Source organism: Ciconia boyciana, chromosome 3 (assembly GCF_034638445.1).
Source record: "Ciconia boyciana chromosome 3, ASM3463844v1, whole genome shotgun sequence".
Lineage (NCBI taxonomy): Eukaryota > Metazoa > Chordata > Aves > Ciconiiformes > Ciconiidae > Ciconia > Ciconia boyciana.
Genome location: NC_132936.1, coordinates 116,618,987 through 116,645,426, shown reverse-complemented (window position 1 = coordinate 116,645,426; position 26,440 = coordinate 116,618,987). Strand labels below are relative to the sequence as shown.

At 41.1% G+C, this 26,440-nt stretch overlaps 1 protein-coding gene across 3 annotated transcripts; it reads right to left on the bottom strand.

Moving 5' to 3' along the window:
* Positions 1-40: 40 nt before the first annotated feature.
* B3GNT2 (UDP-GlcNAc:betaGal beta-1,3-N-acetylglucosaminyltransferase 2) lies at positions 41-25,343 on the bottom strand. 3 transcript variants are annotated; one of them, XM_072857315.1, is made up of 2 exons: positions 24,708-25,343; positions 41-2,452 (listed from the first exon to the last, which is right to left on the bottom strand). In XM_072857315.1, the coding sequence occupies exon 2, from the start codon at positions 2,441-2,443 to the stop codon at positions 1,250-1,252; it is 1,194 nt and encodes a 397-aa protein (XP_072713416.1). In that variant the 5' UTR covers positions 2,444-2,452; positions 24,708-25,343; the 3' UTR covers positions 41-1,249. The 3 variants fall into 3 exon arrangements, with proteins under 3 accessions (XP_072713416.1, XP_072713417.1, XP_072713418.1); XM_072857316.1 differs by lacking the exon at positions 24,708-25,343 and adding an exon at positions 24,313-24,372; XM_072857317.1 differs by lacking the exon at positions 24,708-25,343 and adding an exon at positions 23,967-24,071.
* Positions 25,344-26,440: the final 1,097 nt, after the last annotated feature.

Genomic DNA, 26,440 nt, shown 5'->3' with positions numbered 1-26,440 from the left:
GCATTACAAGAAATATTTAAATCACATTTTATTTTTCAAATTCAAAAATAACAATAGGTTTTATTTAGCATGTTACACGTCACAGATTTAAAATATCATGCTCTATTTAAATATTTGAGTGACAACACTATACAAATAAAATGTTACACAAAATATATTTAAGAAAACGTTTTGGTCTTCAATCTGAACAATAAATAGACAGGCACTTCTACATATACAAAGGAAGCAACCACTATTTAGAATAACTCTTAGAAGCAAGATGTGGCAATACAGAAGAAAATCTGAGTTTTGAGAACATGTTTAACTCTACATGAGACATCATGCGACTTCCAAAGTTTGTTTCAAAATTCGAAACTCTTAGGATCTGCGCAATTCTAGATTTGTTACAGCGTTACAGGAGATCCAAACCATGCTCTCATAAGCAATGTGCAATTTCAGTTATTTGCATCAAATCAAGCTACCTGATCACATTTAGTGCCAAAATGGAAAACAAGGACTGACCAGAGTAGCTTTTCACATAAATAACATGAGCAACAAGTCAGCTTTACCTCACATAAGCTTGGGGCAAGGGGCAGACCTAACTGTACCTACTGCCCAGCCCCAAACAAAATCTGTTCTTCCTTTTCCGCTCTTTTATGGGGCATTTCAAACAGTATTATGCTTTTTTTGTAAAAAAAGCATCATCTAGTAAAAGGGTAAATCTTTCAGACGCAGGCACGCTTTGCACAAAAGATCAGAAGTAAAGGAGAAAATATTGTTCTGGGGTGCAAAAAGACTGGAAACTATAAGTCAAAATAATTCAATAGTTAAAGTCTCATAAGAGTGTTTCATACTTAAAGTAAAACTGCATTCCTCCAATTTGTGAATTTTCAATTTACAGTGGTTTCCACACACAAACACTGCTCAAGGAAAAATGGTCTTCCACCATCACAATTAATGAAAGATGCATTGTAGTAGGCAATCCCTGTTTCCAATACAGCTAACCAGTCACTGACAGCTAGTTATATCCTTGAAGTCCTTTTAAAAATTAAGACAAATATTGAAACATAATGACCACCAGGAGAGTGGAAAAGTCACGACCAAGTCTTCAAGCCATCCCCTCAAATTTTAGTATTATTCTCATTTTCAAAAGTATAGGAAAAAGTTTCCAGAGAAAATTAAACTATTAACAGAGCTTCAATGGTCCACCAAGAAAGTCAGACCCAAACCTGGAAAGTTGTTTGGACTTAAGACACTTATGCACATTACTTTAACAATTTAAGTGTGGATCTTGCAAGCGTGTCCAAATCTTAATCATTTCTTGAGGTTTTCTACTATGTACTAACATTAAGTTTGTGTAGGAACATATGTTATTTCTGTATTTCTCTTCGATATCAAATGTTTTGAAGCCTTTGTGTTTTTCCGGAGCAAGCCCAAGCTTCTGAAGGCACATTCCAGTATAAACATCATCAATAGGGTAAAGGAGTACCTGGTCGGACGCATTATTAAGTCTTAATGCCAGATCACCAGAGTACAGAAACCCACCGCCTCCTGCATATGGAGGATACGAACCTTCATAAACACTCTCTGGGATGTAGTACTTCAATTTTTTTTCTCTATGAGGTCCAGCATCTTTGATCACATCACCTATAAATAAGTCTTTGGCTTTGTCCTTTGATAAGCTCTTCAAGTAATCCAGGATCTGATGGGTATTCACAAAAACATCATCATCACCCTTAAAAATAAACTGGACATCTGCACAACTGCTGCTGACCCACTTAAGAAACAGCACCTCTTTCAGAGTTAAATTGAAGAAAGTGTCTCTGTAGTTCCAGAGGAGAATGTCTTGGTGGGTTTCACTCTCAAATTTTATCATGTCTGAAAGATCAGGAAAATTATCCTCTGGTGGGGTCTGTCCAAGTAAGAACACCCTTTTGACTGTCACATCCCCCGATTTTATTTCCTTGCCCCAGGATTCCCTAATTGCTTGCCTTCTATCAAAATGGGGTGTAAGTGACTTAATAGCCAGCAACAGAAAAGGTTTATGTTTGCACTTGTTTGGCTGATCCATTAACAATGAATAATTTCTACATCTCAAATAAAGTAGAAAGTCTTTGAATCTGTCTGGCAAGTTTGCAAAGTCACTAACCTCTGAAGATACCCACGGGTCAGGGTCACAGGAACTGAGAACACTCAAGTTAGAAACTAAGTTCTCTTCCACAGTCATATTGGAAAGCAAGGTCAGAATAGGGTTGTACAGCAGTTCAAGCTTCTGTTGCTGTTTGTTCCAATAAGCTTTGTGAGGAGTATATTTTCTCCAGAATTTGCTGCGTGGTATAATAACACGGCCTTTTGCATTCTTCTCTTGGCTGCCACTTTTTGAGACTTCCACAATCACATAAATAAAAATGTTTACCATCATCAGAATTCCCAGCAGCTTTAATCTTCTGCGTCCAACACTCATTTCTCATATCTGGAAAGAGAAAAAGTGATAGATTTTTAGCCTTTTTCCTATCAAGTCCTTGATCTCATAAAAATGCAAACTACTTCCAGATGAAGAACGTGCAAGTTAGTAGCCTAAAAACAGAGATTACCTACACCCCCCAAAAAAGCAAAAACTAATCTACCTCTAATACACGCACACCTACAGCTAGTAGGGTTTTGGGGTTTCATCACCAGACAAGAAGCTGGTAAGAATGTAAAATTTCCATTTGCTACTTAGGAATTTTACACAGCATTTCACAGTGCATCTAAATTAGCCAGCAGTTTTTGCTCCTCATTTAAGTCTTGAAACACTTGACTGTATAATAACTAGAATCTGAGCCCTCAGCTTGGCAACGGCACGCAGAGAAACTTTTTTTTCTGCTAGTAAGGTGAACTTAAGGGTATAGAATAAATTGCTATACGATAAGGTCAGTTATTTTTAAATTAAGTTTCAAGCTTTTATACTTGCACTCTTATACCTTCCAACTACATAATAGGTAGAGCTGAATTTTAAAGCATACAGTTCATTTCTGTCCATTTCACTTGGCTGTTCCTTGGGACAGAGGCTGACAGAACTGGCTAGCTGCATTGCTGGTATTCAGATGTAAATAATCAAAATTCATGTATTCAGATGTCTGCAGACATCTGAATACATGAATTTTGATTTTTTTTTTTTTCCCCTCCAACTGGAAAAGGAAATGAATGGCAACAGAAAGTGAAAGTGTAATTATTCCTAGGAAGGAAAAAGAAACTTAAGAGAAATCAAAAAAGAAGGAGATGTTTCCCATATATGTAAGACCAGGAACAGTAAGTGTACCTCTCTCTGTTGCAGCAAAGGTTATTCTGTGACTCATCCCCAGTTTTTACTGAGAGAGAAAATGGATCAATCCCTCTTTCTTCCCCAGCTGTCAGAATGAAAGGTGCACAGTACAAGGAGCAACATGAAAACAGTGTGTTCCTCTAAAGTAGTGCTTATCAAATTGTTTACTAGCCCAGGAGGACATCAATGTACAAGCTACACAAAATTTAACAAGCCATTCTAAATCAGGAAGTCAGATTAGAAAATAATTCAAAATTAATAAGAAAGTTAGTAAGACTACATTTAAGTCAGATATAGAACCCATTGTCAAAGACGCTTTCAACTGCCAGGAATATAAATGATTATTGGAAGACCAGAAAAATCTAATGAAATAAAAGATACGTAATGGCTGTAAATGCTGCCTCGGAGGTCCTGAAGTCACAGAGCAACAGCAGTCAGGAAGGTACACTTGAGAAATACACCTTGTACTTGCTCTTCTTTTCATTTTACTTCCAGCCATCACCAGACACCTCAACTAGACTGACCCTTGGTCTCTTCTTTGACCAGTCTGACAGTTTGACCAGTCTTACTTTCTTTTACTCCTCAGCAAGTTAAACACAACATTTAGTAAGAAAGCAGCAGGTAAATAATCAGTAATCTTTTTTTTCCCCTCATTTGGCCCCTGGATTCTCATTAAATCCAAAGGGGGGGGTGGGCAGTATTTTTGAATTGAAATAAAAAGCCACTCCTAGAAACAATGGACTACTCAGAGAAAAATCCCTACTCTTCCTTCATTTGACCTCATGCACCATCTGCATATTTATCTTTGTATACACTCAGGCCAGATCTACTTTACTTAATGTCCTGTTCTCAGCCAGCTATGAAGTTTGCTGTTCTAATTTTAAAGTAGTTTTCCTCTATACCTCAAAGACAAAAATCATACTTGTGGTCAGTGCCATCATTTAAGCTAAACAGCTGAACTTTTAGAAAGCACTGGTTGGCCACACAGAGTTCAAAGAAACTTTATCTTCCTCTTTCAACTGCCACAGCAGCTTCCACTAAAAACAGATCATTATATACTATTTTTCTTCACTTCCCTTTCAGTACACACAAAAATACTGGAGAAGCAGCTGTCCTGTGTTTTGTACTATTCCATGCAGTTCAGCATGCACATCAGTGCTTATCTACCCTGTCCTCTATAGCACTTCTCACTAGAACAACAAATGACGTGGTATTTGACCTATGATCCCAGGACTCCCAAGACAACGGGATGAGAAGCTCCCCCCCTAGTAATAGCTAACAGACACAGGATTGTCAAGAGCTCGGCCGGAGCCTGACTTTCCAGGATATGTAGCACTACACAGCTCATCTGTTCACAGCCCCCAGCTACTAAGCTATGAGTATTCAACACCTCTGTAAGTCATCTGGATGCTTGACCCGAGACTGTTCTGAACACAATGAGACACCATTTGCGAAGCCTTTATTTTCAATCACCTAACAAAATCCTTGAAATCACTAAGTCTTTTGGGTAAGCATTCAAATTCTGTAACTACAAGATCCTCCTTAATCTTCCTGTTTTTCACTTGTAGCCTTGCAATCCCCTGCAGGAAGTGAGACAGATCCTACACAGAAAAATCTCCGTTTACGGTTAAACTTGGTAGAACTTTTCATCAGAAAAAGTACCAGCCTGGCAAGATGACACTGGTTCCATCACATAAAGCACAGCAAATGCTATCAGTCCCACATGTAAATACTTCCAGTATAATTTTCAGTCTCCTTTTTAAAAAGCTACCCAATATTGGTGATAAAATTAATTGGTGAATTTCTTAATTGGTGAAAAAATTCTGAGAAAAGATAAGTGACATTCAATATCAATACAAATAAGAGTTTTCTAAGACATGAACACCCCCACACACACAATTTTGCACAAAAGAATTCTCTTCTGTAGTCAAAAGCTATCTACAAGTGTTTTTTATCAATTTGTTAAGAATATAACTCATTAAGAATATCACACCAATACTAAGGGCCACCAAGTAAAAAAGGGATAAAGTGTGCTTTGTTAAAAAAAAGTGTCCTTTTTCTAAACCAGACAAGGACAGGTTGTATTAAACACTTATTCATAGAGTTAGATCGAGGTTCCTGAACTAAAAACAAATAGAAAACAATCAAACTTCAGAAAGGCTATTTCTATAAATTGAAATAGAATCCTCAATTTTGCAATTAATATGTATTAGCTTTAATTATTACACCTGAAAACAGGAATTGATAAAAGGATGCCAGGTCGGCAATTCCACATTAAGCAAACTGGATTTAATCACAAAACACAGTATTACAACCCTCATCACAAGGGGGAGTGTTGCATTTGTAATGTTGTTGCTAGTGAGGGTGTTGGGGTTTTTGTTTTATTTTGGGGCGCTTTGTGGGTTTTGTTTGTTTGGTTTTTTAAGTAAACACTCACAGCCCACGTCTCAAGGCAAATCTCATTTCTTCATCTGCTTTGCTGACACTGCAGTGATTGACCAAAGTGTCAGTACAACAGAGATTTTGTGCACTCGGCAACTTGCTAAGGAGCAGCATCGTAGAGTCCAAGACAGCGCCCATTTCCCACTTACAGCTTAGTGACAGAGATCTGGACAGATCACAAAAACTTCCTCCTATTCCAGTAATAGCTTCTTCTATCATCATTAATATTACAAAAATTCCCAGCTGCCTCCTTTGACTGCTGAGAATGGAAGATCTGTTAGGGAAGCCAAAAACAAACTAAAAGTGATCTGCTTCATACTTAAATCTATCTGATGCATTTTTATATGAGTTTTGTTGAAGAACTGAGATGAGCAGTACAAAGCAATACTCTATTTTAAAAATTCCTGTTGCTTTAGGTTTTAAAAAAGAAAAGGCTAGAACACATAGCTAGCTAGGAGACAAAGCAGAACACAAGAATAAATACTATATATTGGTAAAGCTAATCACAGTACACACAGAACCTCTGGAACAGAAAATCCTGCAGAAATTTATTCCAATTTCAGCAGGTAAGGTGAAGAGAGTTACCTACACTCAAAGGTGACCTGACACAGTTTTTCAATGCCTGTTTTCAACTTCTCAGCTACACTGATATGAAGGCTGTTTTAGTAATCAGTTCAAGTTTGTATAAATCATCACATTTCTGCTTATGCAACTTCCAGCTGCGCAGTTATGTGTCAGTATCACTGCATACATAAAGTCCATTTGTTCAAGGCCTTTAGAAAATATCCATGTGGCTAGGAAAAAAAAAAAAAGGTTAACTTTAACCATACTCTGGATAAACCAAGGTTCTGCTACAGATAAAGTATTTGGAAAGATGGATTCAGCAGAAATGGGGGGAGGAGGGGAGAGTTGCCCTCTTCAGCTCCATTCCACTCTTACGCTTCACTGCAGTCAAAATTAAGGTATTGATAGAAGGGAACAGATTTATGGAACCACAAAAGCAGCACTGGGATCAAGAGATGGACAGAAAAGGCAAGCCAGCAGAACCTGGGAAGAAAAACAGCGTCACTGTGGGACCAGGCAGCAATCAATAAAACAAGATGAACCACAACAGAAGAAAACAGGTATTACAAAGAAGCCATGAGCTACAAGAAAAGATTCCAAACGCCCCAAAAGCTTTAAGTCCAAGTAACATTAATGCAAAATGGTGAGAAACTGTTCACAGGTTGTTTTTAAACAGTATTCTTTTATGCTTTATATCAAGAGTGGATGTATTCCAAATGCCTGCAAGGAACCTATTCAGAAATCTAGAAGAGTTGGTATGAAATGAGAATCACTGTATCAACTCTCCTGAGCTGGAAGGGACCTATGAGGATCCAGTCCAACTCTTGACTCCACACAGGGCAACCTAAAAGTTAAACCATATATCCAAGAGCATTGTCCAAACGCTTCTTGAACAGAGATTATGCACACCCCATCCAGTTCCAGGAATTAATTATACAAGAGAGACTCTTTTCTGGAGGCAAGAATTTACACAAACAGGGGCCGTGATGCCCCCTGACAAAAGACAGGGATTACATCTGGAGGAGGCCAAGCTCAAGGTCAAAACCAAGAACAAGTACATCTAAGTGTACCGGCCCCTAACTAAGGACACACGTGATTCATCAGATTGAACTTCTCACATTGGAGTTAGGATCCTGCAGAAGAATTCTGATTAGCCCTGCTACAGCACTTGATCTCCTGTAATGACTTCACAAAGTTAGTATGTGAAAGACGTGATGACAGCTTTAACTTTTTTTTTTTAAAAACTGATGCTACTACGACATTGCTATGCACAAAAATAAGCTTAAATCTCTAACTGACATTTAGCTATAGGAGACAAAAAGGCAAGAGAAAGAGGCAGATGTTGCAAAGAAGTGGCTAAAAAAGCAAAGTACATTTAGAAGTTCAGAAAAAGCAATCCTCTCTAGGAGAGAGACAACGCAACACAGTGGATTCAGACGGTGCACTTAACAGTCCTCTACAGCAAGATGTCAAAACAAACACACCTAGATTTGCAGTCACTGAGTGCAGCCTATAATCAATCCAAACAGAAATTCTGAAGACTTAGAACTTGCTTCAAGATCCAGATTTTGGCAGACACTGGACATTGCGCAGAACTATGAAGTAGTTTCTCTTTCTACAGTTTTTAAGCAAGGCACTACTTCATTTGAGTTGATGTTACCATAGGTGGTAAAAACCTTCAAGGTAGGACAGGCAAATATTCTTTTGGAAAGGTCATCAAAACATAAAGGGCATTGGTAAGCATGAAAGCAAGTGGCAAATGGATAAATTTTGACAGTCAATCCTACCAATTTTACCAATGAAACAACAAAAAACCCTCTTTCCTGAGAAGTCACACCAAGTTTGTATCCAACTTATTTCATTCTGCTTATATTCAACAAAATACCCACTGAGTGTTTAAAATACCAGAGGATTAACTGCTTACTTACTGATATCATGAAACAACTTCAGGAATGCCACTTTCCTAAATCAGTAGAACTTTCTTTTATTCTAGGTTTCTGTTTAGCAACAGGAGTATCAAAGAACTATATATTCATACACCAAATATTGATCGCATTTGTTGATTTTTATTGATGTTTAAGTTCCTAACCAATGGAGCGCCTTTTACTAAGATGCCCAATTGTTGTACATTGAAGCTTCTTCTGCAGCACTCTTACACACTGTCTCAGTCTCTGTAGAGAGATGAATATCCATCCCAAGCTCCCCCTCGCAATGCAATAACAGTATACCTATAGAATGAAATCAAAGAACAAGCCTTCAGAAGGGAGCTACAAAAGGGAAAGCAACTGTTACTTCATGTGTCTTACTACCGACAGAAAAGTCATCTTCCTTACCCTTAAGTACTGAAGCCCATGATAAATTATGCAAGTGGACAGATTGCTGGTGACTATTTAAAACTTAACACCTAAAAAGGTATTCCTGTTATTATTGCAGGTAGGCTCCATCATTTCCCTTTCCAATAAAGGGCTAAATTTTATTAAAAACGCCACTGGGCACAATGCAACGCAATGATACTCAGCAAGGATCTTTAAAAGTAGTTCCAGGTCAGCAAGTAGGTTCACACAGCACAACTCTGAGCAGTGCAAGGGTGTTAGCTTGAGTTCAAAAGGCAGCGTAACCTGTGGAAGCACAGTGACCTGTGCTGCATTCCACTGCGCAGCATGGGCATACCCACAAACTCTTCCAGCAAGATGAAGAAAACACAGTATTCCTGTTTATTACATAAAGAAGGAAAGTTTCAGGAAGCAAAAGACAGGTAAGACAAGAGCCATTTTCAAGGTTATAGTTCTGTTTAAAAATAAGTTTAAATGGTGTTTCTAGACATACCAAACATCAATTTCTTCTCTCCAAGACCAGTCCTTTGCTATTAAAACATTCTTCCTTTATGCTTTTACTTATGAATGGTATTTATTAATCTCAAGTCTCATCATGAAAGCTCAACAGCAGTACAAGTAAGCTGTGACTACCAGAGAGCAGTTTCAACAGCAGCGGAGTATCATACAGATTTGCAGCTAAGCAAGCCAGCAAACCACCCAAAGCAGAACTCCCTTAAAACAGCTTGAATATTTAGCATTTACAATTAACAATTCCCCTGGGAAAGGAAGATCAGATAACATGATGCAGACTACCTCAGGTGCTGTTCCTTCCCACATTGCATATACCTGCATGAGCATTCCTGCACCAGCAAAGTGCTCCACAGCAGATGCAGCCATAATAGCAAACCTGTACTTCAAGGCACTAAACAAAACCTAGGCACGCTCACGCAACCCCAAGAAAAACAATGTTTAACCAGACTACCTGTCTCAACCCTCACCTCTTGCAGCAGTTTGAGGCTATGGATCCACAAGCAGCTGAACTGATCTAATTGCCTGACCCCCTCCTTTTGATGGGAGACTTTCTCCTCCTCCATTTCTGACTCCAAGAACTCAAGCCCAATCCCTCCCTCACACTGGCTCTGGTGCTCTGCCAGACCTCTCTGTAAATCAGTTCACATCACTAGCCCAGCAGAAAACTAACAATGACCAGAGATGCACACCAGATAAGCACCAGAGCAGCTACAGTGAAAGCACACAGCAGAGAGTAGAGGAGCAGACAGATCTCCCCTCTTCAGCAGCGATGACAACACACCAGGAACTGAGCATTGGTTCTGGATCCATAATCCCTTCCACCATCTAACAAGAGGCTATCTAGCATCATAGCAATAACAACATTATACCCTCATGCAAACAGTCATATAATGCCAGTCTTTGAACAGATCATGCAGACACAAGGTAAAACATCTAAGTTTTTCTCCTCCTTGAAGTCTGACAGAAGCCATGACCTTTAACTGCAAATACTTGTATCTTCTACTGAGGACAGGAGTTATGCTGCATTTTCCAAGCAGGCCGAGTAACCTGTCTACATTATTTGACTGCCAAAGCCAAGCATTAAAAGTCTGTTTACTTACTGGGACTGACAAAAGATAAGATAATCCTTACTACCTGCAGGTATTACACCTACCACTCTACTGGTTCAGGACTAAACTATCAGGAATTTGGCAAAACAAAGCTGTAATTAGGTACCTAACACATACTACCACCTTTGTCTCTGCATAGGCTAGCTATTACTGGAGCTATGGCAGACTTGGATCTCACCATGTAACTTCATTTTGAAGCTCGATATCCCTTATAGCAGTTGTACATGCAGCACAACTTCTGGTAGTTCTAGCAATAGTGCATGCAATAGTGACACTATGGTTCTGAAGATAATTTTTAAAACTATTATTAAACACATCACAAGCCATATGCAGTCCCTCTAACCTCCTGAGAGATGCATCAGTTCCTCTAATACCTCAGTTCTGTTCAGTGAGTCAAAAGAGATTCCTGGATTGAGCAACCACACAGTTTTAGAACATGAAGATGTTGTTAAGAGCCCCAGGCTGTTATAAAAAGTCTGTGCAATTTCCAACTTTAAAGAACTTTAACACTATTTTTCTAACTACACACAATCGTATCTCTTTTTCCCCTCAGAACTTTACACAAGTCCACTTTTACACAATAGTAATTAAGAACTTCTTAAGAACTGGCAAATATTCAACAGATATCAGTGTTCTATTTCTGCAGAAGCATGTCACAGTGGTTACCTGTGACACTGTTACTGAACAACAGTGAATGTTTTCTGTGTTCTTCAAATACCACAGACAGTCTGAAACAATGTTCCAGTTGGAGGAAAATTACCAAGATAACAACACACTACACAGCATCAAAAAGTGCAATGAAATTCAGAGCAGTTAATATTTATTTTAACATTAATTTTAATTAATTGCATATACCTGCTTTGAGCCATCTTCCAGCATATTATTTAGTTTTGGGAGAAATTCTACTCTTCCAATATTTTAATACCAAAAGACACCAATGCAACTGGGGCATGGAACTTCAAGATCCAAGTAAATAGCAAGACTGGGGAAGGTTGTGCTTGTATTTTCCTAAAATGCAGCTCGAGGCATAAAGAACTATAAAGAGTTTGAATAAAAGCCAATCTAACTTCACATTCTGTTACTCACTAGTTATCTTCAGCACATTTGCACATTTTGCTCAAAAAAACCCCCCAAACAAACAAAACCCAAAAGCAAAACAAAAAAAAACCCACCAAAAAAACAACGGTACAGTGAGGCATTTCTCTAGTAATACTCCCCTGGTTTTCTGTAGTAAGGTATTAGAGGGCCAGAAACTGCATTTCAACCATGTTTAATTACTGTTATTGAACCTAATCTCACTTTGTCCAATCCCTCTTTGAACCCATTTATATTTTCAGCTTTTATGAATTCCACTGGTGATGGATTCATCAATTTTTCACACAATGAGAACTTGGAATGACTTGCCTTTCTATTACCTCACAAGAGAGGAACCCTCGGAAAATACAACATAACAAAACAAATTGCAGTTATTTTCTCTATGTACATTTGCCATACCAGCTATATAACAAACATTTATCTGTCCTCTGTTCCTTCTTTGCCACGATAAGAAGTCCTAGTTGTTTTATTTCTGGAACTATTTTGCACCTCTGACTAACCTTGTCTCCCCACCCACCCTTCCATTAGGTCATTTTTGATGTGGCAACAACAACAACAAAAGCATTTAGTACTTAAAGCTCACAAATAAGAATTTTTGGAGACTTTTTTAGAGCGATATATCAATGGGGCTTGGTATAAGGCGCAAGCCAGACAGCATACTCAATCTCACTAAACATAAGGAGAGAGACTTACTTCCATAATAACAACAAAATTTGAGAAAGAACTCTTTCCTGCACACATCTCAGGGTATTCCTATTAGCTTAGAGAGCTTTCTCATTTAAAACATCCACACATGTAACTGGTTGTCCAAGACCCTCATGGCAGGTGGATGATGCTCAGCTTTTGCCATTTAATTTTTCAGGAAAGTCATCATTGTCTTGTGACCCATATGAAGTTGGATGGGTCACTCCTCAATTCCATTTCCAGCACCCACAAATTCTACCACTAAAATTATCACTAATCAACACTTATTTTGGCTGTCTGATAAAAAGATTAACTGGACCTGAAGCCTCAATGTTCCTAGTATTACACCTAACTAACCCGAGACCAACTTACTCCAAGCCCATGCCCTACAATTTAAGGGAAGGAAGCATACACTGCACAGAATCATAGATGGTTTAATCAGTTTTGCGCTACACTTTAAAAGTTACTTCGCTTATCTTAGCCGTGCCACAACTCCTTTTCCAGATGGATTCTGCCACTCTCTTCTGACATGGACTGATGAAAACAAGTAGTAAAATCCTCATAAATATTAAAATCAATCTGAAACTGCCAGTGTGAAAGAGGATTGTTAGACAGTTGCCAGTCTTCCAATGAAACAAGCATTTTTGTGGTCATCTGCTCAACTCACCCTTTGCCTTAAAGGCACTGCTTCCTTGTTACTCACCATCTTCCACTCACCCTAACCCTCATCCATACACTCAGCCACTTCACAAAGTAGCTTTACAGTAGCTACAATAATAAACTTGGGCCCTTGTCCGCTCTACCACCGGTTTATCTTATAGGTTACAAACTCAACACTATCTTTTCAAGTCTGAAACTGGTACGGGAAGAATTGAAGCCTCTTGAAAGACATGAAAGACAACTATCTCCAAATCTCAAGCACTGAAGTTACCCTAGGCACAGTGACAAAGCTCTCCATTGTCCCTCCTTGTCTGATAGCCCTTTTGTAGGCCTATTCCTACAGAAGGGTTTTCAAATATACTCTTGTTCCTGTTTTGAAATAATGCCTCTCAGCTTCACTGGTAGTTTTCAGAGAGTTCTACATTGCAGCCCCCCAGTTACAATAAAAACTTCTGCTGCAGCAGCAGCACTGGAGCTACCTACAGACTTCAGGAAATAACTACACCGTTCATTCTCAATTCATCTGGCACATCACATTTGCAGTCACAAGGATAAGAGCTTAGACCCAGCTTCTAAATATATGCTGAATATACATATGTCCGCACACAGATGGGTGAAAAACCCTAGTTTCCAACTGAAACGGTGTTAAAAAAAGGAAAATATATAAACTGTTGCAACTTGCCCGCACAGAAAACATCTCACTCCATGTGGCACTTAATCCAGTATCCTACAGAAATTTTATTTAATTTTTTTCTTTAACGGTTAATATATTTAAGTAAGACAAGCTGATCTAATTAACATGTACTATTCAATCCAATGGTAATTAACTGGCTTGCATAAAAACCTTTAAAATGTTGTAATGTAGTACTGACGAGGCATTTTGTTTTAATCATTAAAATGAGGCCTACAAACTATTTTCAACCACCTGAACTTTTGCCATCAGCCAAGGAAAAAGTACGGTAAAAATGAAAGAATGTATTTCTAAACTTTGACTGACTTTATCGAGCACTAAAGCAATAGTCCATATCTGAACAGGTCCCTTCTCCTTCATTCTTATAGGAGCTACCATATTATGAAGGTGACATTTCACTAAGCCTATTTGGATTACATTTCCTATGGTGGATTGAATGCAGCAACTAAGGAATAGCCTCAAACAGCACATAAGGTGGAAATTAACTTCACCATTGCATTTACTACTTCATAAATAAAAATGATTTTATAAAAACATCTCATGAAGGTTGTTACACAACATACGAATCTTAGAAATGCAAGAGAACATAACTTTATCCTTTATAGAATTTTAAATGCAGCGGTACGTAAAATACGTGGCATTTTCTCTAAATACAATCTAGAATTGTAACTCACAGCCTGGTTTCGTGAAGCACTGCTGGCTTACAGAATAGAAGTTACTATTTTAACTACAGAACAGGTAAATATTTTTCTCCACACAGGCTGATAGTGACTGTCATCTGGCACCATGTAAATACACACCAAATGGCTTTATTGTGTTAGTTATACCATCTCATTTGTTTCATATGATACATAGGACAACCTCCAAATATTCTAGGCAGCTGCTTTAAAAAAAACTGTGCAATTAGTATAGAAGGAAGGCACAAAGACAATAAAGTCACCGTGCACTCCACATGAGCTACAGTTCTGAAGTGAAAGAGCAATGCAAGACTCCACCTGCAGCCTCTCAAACCTCATCCAAGTCACAACCACAACCAAGCAGAGAGAACGTGTTCCAACAAGGCTCTTCTACAGCATAAGCCAGATTTGATCACACTCCATCACCAGGTCTCACCAAGACTCCAAATCGCATGGATTAAGAGTCAGTCTTCATTAGGGAAGAACACCATCCTACAAGCTTGTCAGCAGACAATCAGATTATCATTGAAGCCAACTCCTCTAGGTGCAATGCAGACAGACCCCACAGCTATCTGAAGGGATCTGTGAGCACTACAAACATTTAAATTTCTCAGACTACTACCACCTAATGTCAGCAGGTTTAGTCTCTGCTTCTCAAAGCAATCAGATAACGCACAACATTTAAAGGCATTGCTCAAAGCAGTTATGTTAAGATTAAACTCAAGAAGTTAACTTGCCAGAAGCTGCTACAAAAAGGTGGGGAAATCCCTGCTGCATTAAAGTTTGTAAAAGCATAATGAGAATCCAAAACTCCCTACCCCTAATAGCCTACCTGTCTGCTGTCTTGAGACTACTGACGTCAGCTTCCAACTGTGGTATTAAGACTGAACAGTCCTTTCATTTACTGCTGAATGGTTAAGTTCTGAATATCAAAATCCTAAGATCTTCAGACTAACTTATACTACTGCTATGTTTCCTGTCATCATTTTGACTAATTCCAGGTGCTTCCCTCCCTCTAGCTCCTCAAACAGCAAAGAGATGTTACCAGAATGTCACCTTTTAAGGTATGCTACTTAAATCTATGAAACTAAAGTTTTGTTGACTTCATATTGCTGCTTAGAAATATTGCAGCAACACCCACAAAGTTTGCATCAAGTTATCTTTACAAAGTAATTCAAAACAATAAAAACTTTAACTTCATTAAAACCAGTTTATGCAAAATTCCTGCCTGACAGAATACTTACAGATGAAAGAGATACTCCACTATCTCAAACTGAACACTTCCAACCCCAAATCAAACTGATAAAGTCACAAAACCTTCAAATGGAGAGTGATCTCTTTTTTCATCCATTTGTAATTAGAAAGTCAGCTACCAGTAAAATCACTTGGATCACCCCAACCCTGGCTATATATTTTAAGTTATTATAAGTGTCTCTCACAAAAGCTCCGGGTTTAATTAAGAATATATTTAAATATTGTGTACCTATTGAATCCAATGCAAGTTAGGCCTAAATATTTTTTTTACCCGTTAAAATTAAATCCTTGGATTGGTTGAAAGAATGTTCAGTTCATATTTGAGTTGCTTCAAGTGTTCCTATAGAAGATCAAGGCATATGCAAGAAAAGCCCTCTGGTCATTACAAAAAGTTTTCTGTAAACTGAATCCCAGGTCTAATGTATATACCAATTTTTCTACTGGTATAAACTACTTGAGTTTGGTCATGATTTTCTACACGGATAAAAAAGCAACAGAGCTCCACATGTACACCACACTTACACAAGGCAATTTACACCATGGCAGTGTCCCTATAAATTAGTACATTGTGCTAATATTACCATTCTACGCTGGCATACCTGCAGCCACACTAAACATCTATGAAGTTGTTCCTAACTGCACGTGCAAAATAAATTGTGATAAAAAAAGTTTAGTTTCTTTCTTTAAGAGTAAAAAGGGTTCAGGCTGTTGGTTTGGGGTTTTTTTTTAGTAATTGAGATTTCACACTGACAACCAAGGGTAAGAGCTTAACTTGCTATAAAAACTAATATTAAAGTTTAATACTTCAGTATTTGAGGACCTGTGGTAGCGAGTGACCTGTTTTTCCCAATCCAGTATACAAAAAAAAAAAAAAAAATCACGTGTCATTCTAAGGTCAGTTCAAGCTTTAGAGTAATGACATTGTGCAATTTGCTAGGAATAACCCAGAGCTGCCAGCTTCTGATTTATGAACTTCAGTTTTTACGTACCTTTGAGAAGGCTTCAGCTTGAACAAATAGTAAATTATGAAGAATCGAGAAGAGGTTTAACTGAGTGGCAGCAGAGAAATATTTCTTGGAAGAAAATTAATTGTCATTCACATATCAGGGGGTACAGTTCCATGGCAGTTTAAAACAGTTTCAGTCATGGCTGACACATTCCTGTAATTTATTCCTTCCCCTATAAACTGCACAGTCCCATCCCACCTTTCCACTGATTTGACTGTGGTGAGTCAGTTCAGGGAGCTTGCACTGGTTTTGGCTGGGGTAGAGTTAATTTTCTTCACAGTAGCCAGTATGGGGCTATGTTTTGGATTTGTGCTGGAAACAAGTGTTAATAATACAGGGATGTCTTTCTTGCTGCTAAGCAGTGCTTACACAGAGTCAAGGCCTTTTGTGCTCCTCACCCCACCCCACCAGCGAGTAGGCTGGGGGTGCACAAGGAGTTCGGAGGGGAGACAGCCAGCCCCTGCTGACCAAAGGGCTATTCCATACCATACGATGTCATGCTCAGCATATAAAGCTGGAGGAAGAAGAAGGAAGGGGGGACATTTGGAGTGATGGTATTTTGTCTTCCCAAGGAACCGTTACACGTGATGGAGCCCTGCTTTCCTGGAGATGGCTGAACGCTTGCCTGCCAATGGGAAGGAGTGAATGAATTCCTTGTTTTGCTTGCGTGTGCAGCTTTTGCTTTCCCTATTAAACTGTTGTTATCTCAACCCACAAGTTTTCTTGCTTTTACTCTTCCAGTTCTCTCCTCCATCCCACCAGGGGGGCAGTGAGCAAGCGGCTATGCCGTGCTTAGTTGCCGACTGGGGTTAAACCACAACAGAGCTAAAGAGGACGATAAAGAACCTAGCAATAAAGCAGCAATTAGTTTTCAGCTGGCTCACGTCACTAGATTTGCTTGCTGCTATGCTGCACAAACACCAGTAACAGTACAGAAGAGGGAAGACTCACAAAGCCAAGATGACAGCAGATCCCATTTTCAATCAGCTTAAGCTTTCATGTACCAGCACATTGCCGCTGCAGCCTGACACTACTGATCTTGTTCCCACCTTCATCCACAGAGGTTCCACAGGCAGGGCCAGACAAGTACCAGCACTGGTCCACCAGAAGCAGCTAGCCTTTAAGCAACCTCAACCATAACAAGACACACCCCGGGGCTTGAATCTCTCTAACACTTTTTCTGTAATCAAGTCAGTTGGTTAGCTATTGAAGTAGCATGACCCACCCATTTCTGCTACTCCTAGTGTGGTCTGCTCGAGTGTTATCTTTCCGTAATTACCTGAAAGCTAAGGAAGTGGATAATGAACTATTTTTCCCCCAGATATTTAGCATGTGGATCAATGCTAGTTCTGGTAATGAAGAATGGGTAACAAGTTGAAAGCATCCATCAGGTTTGCAATGGACATTTAAAAAGATAAATTTTGCTGGAGAGGCACTGTCTTACTTCTTACTTTTATGCTGTATTTGAAATAAAAAAAGATGATTTAGTATATCTATTCAAGATGCAGATAACCATAATTTCCACAAACAAGACAACTCATCTCCTCCTGGCATCTCTTCCAGCTTTTTCTTAAAACCAGTAATTACTACTGCCTTAACCATATTCCAACCACCTTTATGTCTGCATAGAGAGCATTCACTATTTAGTCAACTAACAAAACCATACTTTAAGCACCATACTTCAAGTCATCAATATTTTACCTCTGCTTTGTCTTCCTGCTCATGTTAACTACTAGAAACTATGTTTCAAAAGCAAGGATGCTATAAACTTGGTATGTCTGATGAGGTTACTGCCCCCGATGACCATTCTGCCTTTGGTTTAAAAGTAAACAGACGCTGGTTTTCAATTTGACTCCCATGAGATGCTGCCTTTGCAGCCAGTGGCTGGGTGATGGGATACACAACTGGAATGATAACCTTCCCAGCCATCTCAAGACACATTTCCCTGCAAGCGCTATGCAGTTAGACAAAAGTCAATTCAAACCAAATTCATACTGTGAATATTCAGGTCAGAATTCCGAGCTCTGCCTCTGAATTACAGTACTGAACTAAATACATATTCAAGAACGCAAACCCTACATTTTAAAATGCAAATACATTAAAAGATTTTCACCTTTAATTGGTTTTGGTTTCAAGTGTAATTAACAAGTGCAGGAAAAAAAAGTTTTTCATCTTTCTGAAGAATTCATTTAAAGTTCAGAAAATCAGTGGAGTTGTAAGCAGGGAAGTTCATTTTCCTCCTTCAAACTTGTAAAACATAAGCTACAGATCTCATTCTAGCCTATCAAGTTTAAGGAAAAGGGAACAATTTCTCCAGCAGTTTTAGGCAGCTAAAGATGCATATAAGTACTAGGAGGATTTTGTAAAAGATCTTTAAGCAGGTTAGGCAGCTAACTCCAATTTTTGTTAATGGCAGATAAGCACCTAACCCGATTAGAGACTTCTAAATCCAAGCAGGAACTTCTTCTGTACCTGTTACTTGCTGTCATGGTTTAAACCCAGTCAGCAACTAAGCACCACACAGCCGCTTGCTCACTCACCCTCCCTCCCCGCCCGGTGGGATGGGGGAGACAATCGGAAAAAAAGTAAAGCCTGTGGGTTGAGATAAAGACAGCTTAATAGGACTGTAGAGGAAGAGAAAATAATGATAATAATTATAATAATATACAAAACAAGTGATGCACAATGCAATTGCTCACCACCCACTGACCAATGCCCAGCCAGTCCCTGAGCAGTGATCGCTGCCCCCCAGCCAACTCCCCCCAGTTTATATACTGAGCATGATGCCATATAGTATGGAATAGCCCTTTGGCCAGTTTGGGTCAGCTGTCCTGGCTGTGCCCCCTCCCAGCTTCCTGTGCCCCGGTAGAGCAGGGGAAGATGAAAAGTTCTTGACTAGTATAAGCACTACTTAGCAACAACTGAAACATCAGTGTGTTCTCAACATTACTGTCATGCTAAATCCAAAACACAGCACTATACCAGCTACTGGGAAGAAAATTAACTCTATCCCAGCCAAAACCAGGACACCTGCACACCAATGCAAAGTATCCACTACATTTGAGAATGATTTGAGTAATCAACTTCAAGCTGTTTTGCATGTCTTTTAATTGTTTTTATTCAAAAGCAAATCAACAATAAGTTTGCAATAACATTTTCCATCCCAAAGACAGCCTTCCATTACCATTTTCTAACATTCAAATATCAGATTAAAAAATATCATTGCTCAAGTACGATAAAACAGCACTAAATTCAGGGTACAGCCTGACATTCAGCCACACCACTCCTTAAACTGAATTTAAAAAATCCCACCTTTCCCCAGTCCATGAATTCCCATATTTGCATAGCTCACGTTACGTATAACCCCAAGGACAAGCAAACAGAAAGGTTATTTCTCAACCCCCTTGGTTCCTCAATTCAGTTCACAACACAGCTGCACAAACAGCTATGCCAGCACAACAGACCGGGGGTGCAGACAGGAGTGCTGCTCTAGCTGCTATGCCTCAAAACTGCAGCAGCCTTCAGAAGGATGCTATCAGCAGGAAACCCCGTGCAGGCTGAGTGGCAGGTGTCTGTGGCAGGAAGCTGAGCATCGCACACACACCTTGGGGGGGCACATCAACTTCCAATACCACACTGCCACTGTAAATTTCATACAAATAAGCATATCTTTTAGTGGTTCATAAACCATTGAGAATTAATCTTTTATAGAAAAATAATAAAATTAGTCATCCACCCAAAAAAAAAAAAATCAAGATTTCTTGCTCATTTGATTTAGAGAGCTGACTTACAAATTGAGTTAGTCAATCCACTCTCAGAGTAACTCTTCCCTGAGTTTCAGATGAAGCAGCTGCTAAATTTCAGAAGTTATTTACAAAGATGAAGAAAACTAGTTCCAAGTTAAATGCTTTTCAGCTCTTACTATTGTATTTCTCTCAAACAACAAAGCTTTCTTAACCAACTGCTGATGAAATTGTTTCATCAGTTCTCCCTTTAAAAATCTCAGCACCACACCCATCACACACTGGGACTCTTTTCCTTATTTAAATACTAATTGCTTCTCATGAGACATCAATTCAATAATTCTTTTGCACAGTTCATCACAAGACATTTTAATGATCCAGTCTTTTCACTGGGTTTTACATGACCTTTGGAAGGCTTACTTACTCGTCTTTTAAATCATGAAAGGCCCAATGAAATCGGTGAAAAAGATATACGAGAAGTGCAGAATCAAGCCCCAAGATACCTGTCAGTTCTTACTATGTAAAAAGCAAAATGTGTCTGAACAGATCCAAGATAATTATTCCCCAACTTTCAGTTAGTGACTTGTTCATTCTGTACTAAAATGATGGGAAGAGCCTGTATTTCATTATATCATCATCATCTTTTCTTGGTTACTTTTTGCTGGTTTTTAAGCACATAAGGATTGTGCAATGCAACTGTGAAGTAGTAGCAGACTGATAAAAACATCTAAATATGTATTCGTGAGGTCAGAACATGGCATAACAGGGAGATTACATTAGTAATTGTTGCTTACTGCACTCCCAGGCACAAATTCTTCTCTAAACCATGTTAAGCACTTGTCTGAATATAGCCTACAACGCACTAGATACATTAAATACTAATCTGGTGATTTCTCATGCACACAACCATAACAACTGCACCTTCTTCCTAAACTAATTGTTAGCACTTTGGTCAAAAATGTTATTTTCCAAACAACCATTAGGGATTAAAATTGGGTATACCTGAAAAAGATTTTTAAAAAGTTTAAATTTGAAAAGCAAATGGATGCCTACTTGCTTCAAAATTACTTATGCACTTCTACTGTATAGTAATAGAAAATATAATAAATAGACATACTAGGAAAAAAATCCCAAACTGACAACCTATGAAAGGGACAAAGATTATTTCAGGCTTTTGGAAGGTGATCAATCCTAATGGCCTTACAGAAACATTAACATGAAAACCAGACATGTAAAAAGGCTCATTATTTTAATGAAATACATCTTTTTTCGATATTCTGTGCTTTCTACAAAACCACATCAATCAAGCTAAATAAAACAGATTATTAAAACCTCATTGCCCCAATAAGTATACTCTTGCCAATAGCTTCCCCCCACCTGCCCTTTGGCCTATTCTTGGCAAGTTTTAGAATTATACAGTTTAAGAAGCTTTAAGCATGTGACAAACCTACAAGAAACCCACCAGGCTCTACTATTTAGAGTGCAAATGCTTCAACTGAAAAAGAAGAAATTAATGGGATTTTTACAGCAGGAAACATAACCAAATCCAGTAAAATACAGAGATCTGGAACACCAACCCTTGCTGCATTTCTGACAGAGCTGCTCAGTCACTTTCCATCAAAACCTATGAGTCTGACAGCACACAGAAAAAGCCCATCAAGTAACTAACTTGGTGAAGTTTCACAAGCTGTCTGAAGTAGACTTTACAAGATCATTTTTGACAAATACGTGTCAAATTAAGTCATCTACTGAAAAAGAACAAGTTACCAAAGAAGTTGGCTGAGGATTTTCATTGATACTGTTCAGTCTTTTTGCTCTCCTGCAGTTAATTTGGAGAAACATGGCTATACAGATGTCAGTCAAGTACACGTATGAGTGACAAGCCATCCCTGCTTCTTGACTGTTGTGATAATGACCATATTGGCTGTGGTAGGAGACATATGACTATATCCTATGTTTCGACACAATCAGCACTGACATAGACTGTCTTTTATCACCACCATTTGTTCTCCTTCAAGTGGTTTCACACAGCCAACAGGAAAAATCACTACCAGAGCTAGTCCCACTACAAAAAATAGCTGCACCAGGTGGCAGTAAAATGACAATTGCTAAGGCTGTTGGCATTGATAAGTCACCATGGAGGAGTACTGCTCTGAAAGACTTCATTCTCCAAGGAGTCTGATGGGTAGGCAAGAAGATGAAGACTCAAATCCTACATTTTTTTCCTCCATACACAGTATAACTTATTCATGCAGACAATTGTATATATTTGTCAGCACAGAATACAAAACCACTTTATCCACTTTTCATTTTTCATCAAAGCCTTTCTGAGCAAGCACTACTTCTATACTGATCTCCTCAGCAGCATCTTCATTACTCAGAAGTATTAAAAAAATTTAGGACGCGCTTAGAGGCAATAATAATAAAATTTTTGACCACCAGTGACATTGTGTTCATTAGGAACAATCTCTAGGGAGATTAGTGAGCTGTATCTATTATGAGACAGGGCACCGGATGGCTAGCTAGCACTTCCAGTCATCTAATGCATGACCTTCAAAACAAGTCCCTTCAGCAGTGTTACTATGCTGCTGTACCTCATTTTCCTTGATTTTCCTCATCTATTTATAGTACACGGGGAAAAGAAACAAGCAAAAATCCAAGCAAAACCAGTTCACAGATGACAAAATTACTTAAATTCTAATTTTTTATCACTTTATGCAGTGTCTGCATCTTCCTTATAGCCGTACAACAGTCTTGCACATCTCAGGTAGAAAGTCACACGTTCAAAGCAAGCAGCAAAATCAGGGTTTCCTTTAAGCCAAAAGATTTTTATTCTAACCGATAGCATTATATTCTTAAGTATGCGATCAACATTCTGTATTTTAATTTATCTCCACTGCAATATTGTTTTTTAAAGAGTATATTATCTTTTCAAGTTGTTCACGGCCCCAGAAAAAAAACATTAGAAATTTTATCTGCTGAACGAGAAAAGCTGATTCTCCGTTTTGTTTCCTCCCTGCATTTAGTAATAATTCGGAGCTAATTCAACTCCTCCGGTGGTTTCAACAGGCATTAGGCTGGGTCACTAAGGTGACAAGGTAGCCGTTGCCAGCAGCTGGTTCCTCGCCTCGTCATCTGAACAAAGCACCAACTGTACCACTCACCGGAGTGTCATCTGCTCCCCCCACCCCACCCGCACACACACCCCTCCGTGACAGCATCAAAATCTGACGCAAAAGCGGAACTGCAAGAAGAACATGAAACCGTTTTAAGCAACTTTAGAAGAGACCTAAATTCGAGGCTGCCTCTCTAAGACAGGGGGGAATAATTAACCAGAAATTTCCTCAAAGGAGAACGCTATAATCATGTATCCTCAACAACTTTCAGATTATATATTTAGCATGTAATTTTATGCACGCATCCTTCCACATCCAGATTAAATACCTCTGTGCCCAAACCCACTTTCTGTGTCCAAAATAATTTTAAAAAAAAAGGGAGAAAAAGCCCAACCGAACCAAGTAAACTCTTAATTTGCACAGTTAAAACTAAACGTTAGTGTTTAATAATCAACTCCAACAGCACTGAGCATTTTGGGAAGTCGGACTAAAGGATTACTCAAGTAACTTTCACCATAAATTTTTGCAGGATGACTAATGAATTGTGAGCTGCAGTTTGGCCACAATCACAGCGAGTAACCTGAAGTCCCCTCCTGGCGGGGTACAATATGTCTCAGGAAGTTTAAAGGACTAAAAAGCATCATCTCGTGAAGAAGCACATATATTCAGGCCAACTCTAGCAAATCTATCATTTTCCCCCTTTCAGGTTCACCAAAGTCCATACTTTAGAGCCACCACCTCAGCACTATACTGTAACATCAAAATCCTAACGCTGCGCAGGTATTAACAACTAACCTACTCGGTTATAGCCTGCTAATTAGCTGATCCACCGAGCTGTGCGAGTCTTCGAGCTCCGCCACCACCCCCGAAGAAAACCCGACGGGCGCTACCGTGCCCGCGTCCTCCCCTCTGCTTCTCTCCTCCAGCCAAGGAGAGGATTGCAGCAGCAGCCAGCACTGCAGCAACCCTACGCCTCAGGTTTTCTCTGGAAAAAGCTCACGGTTTCAGCATCAACTCCTCCTCCCCACGTTTAAAAAAAAAAACAAACAACCCACGATGACAAACACACGGTCATTTAACTCGGCTGAGCTGGCCTAAGTTTCATCCATGCCAACAGATTGCGCCTCTGCCTTCCTCTCACCGAGTTTGTTGCAACATGTGCCGGCTGCCGATGCTCCTGTGCGCCAGGGTAGATTTCGCGTCCGCGCGGTTTAACCCCACCCTTTCCACCGCCTGTCACCTCCCCCCTCGGGGGGGGGGGAAGCCCCCAAAATCCCAAATAAATATATGCGTCTCCGACCGTTCGCCCCCCCCCCCCCCCCCACTTCAGCTTGTAGCTGTCAGTACACAAATAAGCTAGGGGCTACGAGGAAGAAAAACCTCATGATCTGGAAAACAAGGGGAGGTAAAAATTAAGTTAAAAAATGATTATTTTTTTTCCCCGCCCCTCCTCAGCCCTCTTCGCAGCGCCGATGCCCACCGCCCCGAGGAGGCAGCGTTAGCGGGGGCGGCAGCCGAGCCTCCTCACGCACGTACCTTGCCAGGCTGCCGCGGGTCTCCACCGGGGTTCTTCCTGCCGCCGCCTCCACATCCACCATGCTTTTGTCCGGCCGCGGGCCGCCTGTACGTGGTGGGGGTCCCTCCCCACCCCGGAGCCGGCCTGCCGCCCTACCACGGCCCCAGCGCCCGGCGGGGCTCCATGCCGCCGCCGCGCTCCGCCAGTCCCTGCAGCGGGCGGGGGCTCCGCACCTGAGGGCGATGCCGGGGCGGCACCGAGGCGGCCACAGAGGGCTCGTCCCGTCCCACCGCCTCCCCGCGGGACGGCGCTCGCCGCCGCCGCCGCTCTCTCCTCAGGGCCGGCCGCGCCGCGCCCTGGCGGAGGTGCGAGCCCGCGGCGGCCCGGCGGATGGAGGGGGGCTGGGAGCGAGGAGAAGGGATGCGGGGGAGGGAGGGGGAGAAAAACAACCCCAAATGAAGCGCTGTGGGCTTCGGCAGCCGGGGCGGGAGCCCGAGGCGGGCCGGCCGTTGGAGGGGACGGGAAGCGCCTCACTTGTTGCCCTGTGGCAGACCCGCGCGCCCGCCTTCTCGCTCGTCACGCGCGCCGCGCCGCCCCGCACGAGCGCGCACCGCCCGCCCGCCGCCTACCAGCCAGGCGCCGCCGCGGCTCGCACCACGCGCTGTGGGGGGGGGGGGAAGCCGAGGCACCGAGGGCGGTGCTCCCGCTGAACCCCCCTCTGTCCGGTCGGCGGCGCAGCGGATTGGCGGCGCGGCGTGGGGCCGGGCGGGGCACGTGGGACGTGGGCGGGGGGTCCACGCGCCCCCGCTGTCCCCGCAGTTGTGGGACCGTAGTGTCCCTGAGTGGGGGAGTGGGCGGGCGGAGAGGGAGGCCTCGCACCGCCGCCTCGCTGGCCCCTTCCCCAGCAACAGTCTCCCCCCCGTCGCCGCCACCCTGCGGCTTGCAGGCACCGCGCTTCAGCGCCCTACCCCGCGGGGCCGCCCCTGAGCCCAGCGCTCCGTCCCGACCCCGCCGCCATGGCGCCCACCCGTAGCCCCGTCTCCCATCCACCATGCTCTCCCTCGACGCCTCACCCCCATCCTGAGGTAAAACACCCCGAGAAGAGGGAATCGGTGTCCCCCGGGTGTCCACAGGCACCCATAGCACACTGCAAAACACACCAGCGCTGACTGTCGGCACAGGAGGGAGGTGTCATCTGGAGTCTCCCCCCCAAGAGGAGGGCGTCTGGTTTGGGGGCCATTTCTAAGACGGAGGGAGCAGCACTTGACCCGGCAGAAAGGCAAACACCAACACATTTATATCTGCCAGCTTCATTTGCAGGAGAAGGTAAGGTTGCGCCTCCTTCCCTTCCTCCTGCAATTATAAAAACATGTTTTCTGAGGTAAACACCTACCAGTTTTACAGACTGGCAGCCTCTACAGCCACAGGGGCTGCTGGTTGCGGCTGCAAAGCATCTTTGTGACAATGTTCATTCCTTCGTTTTTTTCCACACGGCAAAAGAGGAAAACCCCCAGCCATGCTGTTCCACACAACTTTTTAAAATTTTTTCTCCTTTTTGAGCAAGGTAATTGCAGCTGGCTCAGTTTTATGTGGTGGTCTGCAAAGCTTTTGTTACTGAGTCCAGGGGGGAGAAGAAAAAGACTGGTTTAGGTTGTCAGTGCTCCCTTTAGTAAATAAGTTTCTGAGAGTTTCAGATTTTGGAAATTTGCCCTCCAGAGTTGATACTAATCATGCATGACTCACTCATTAGTAA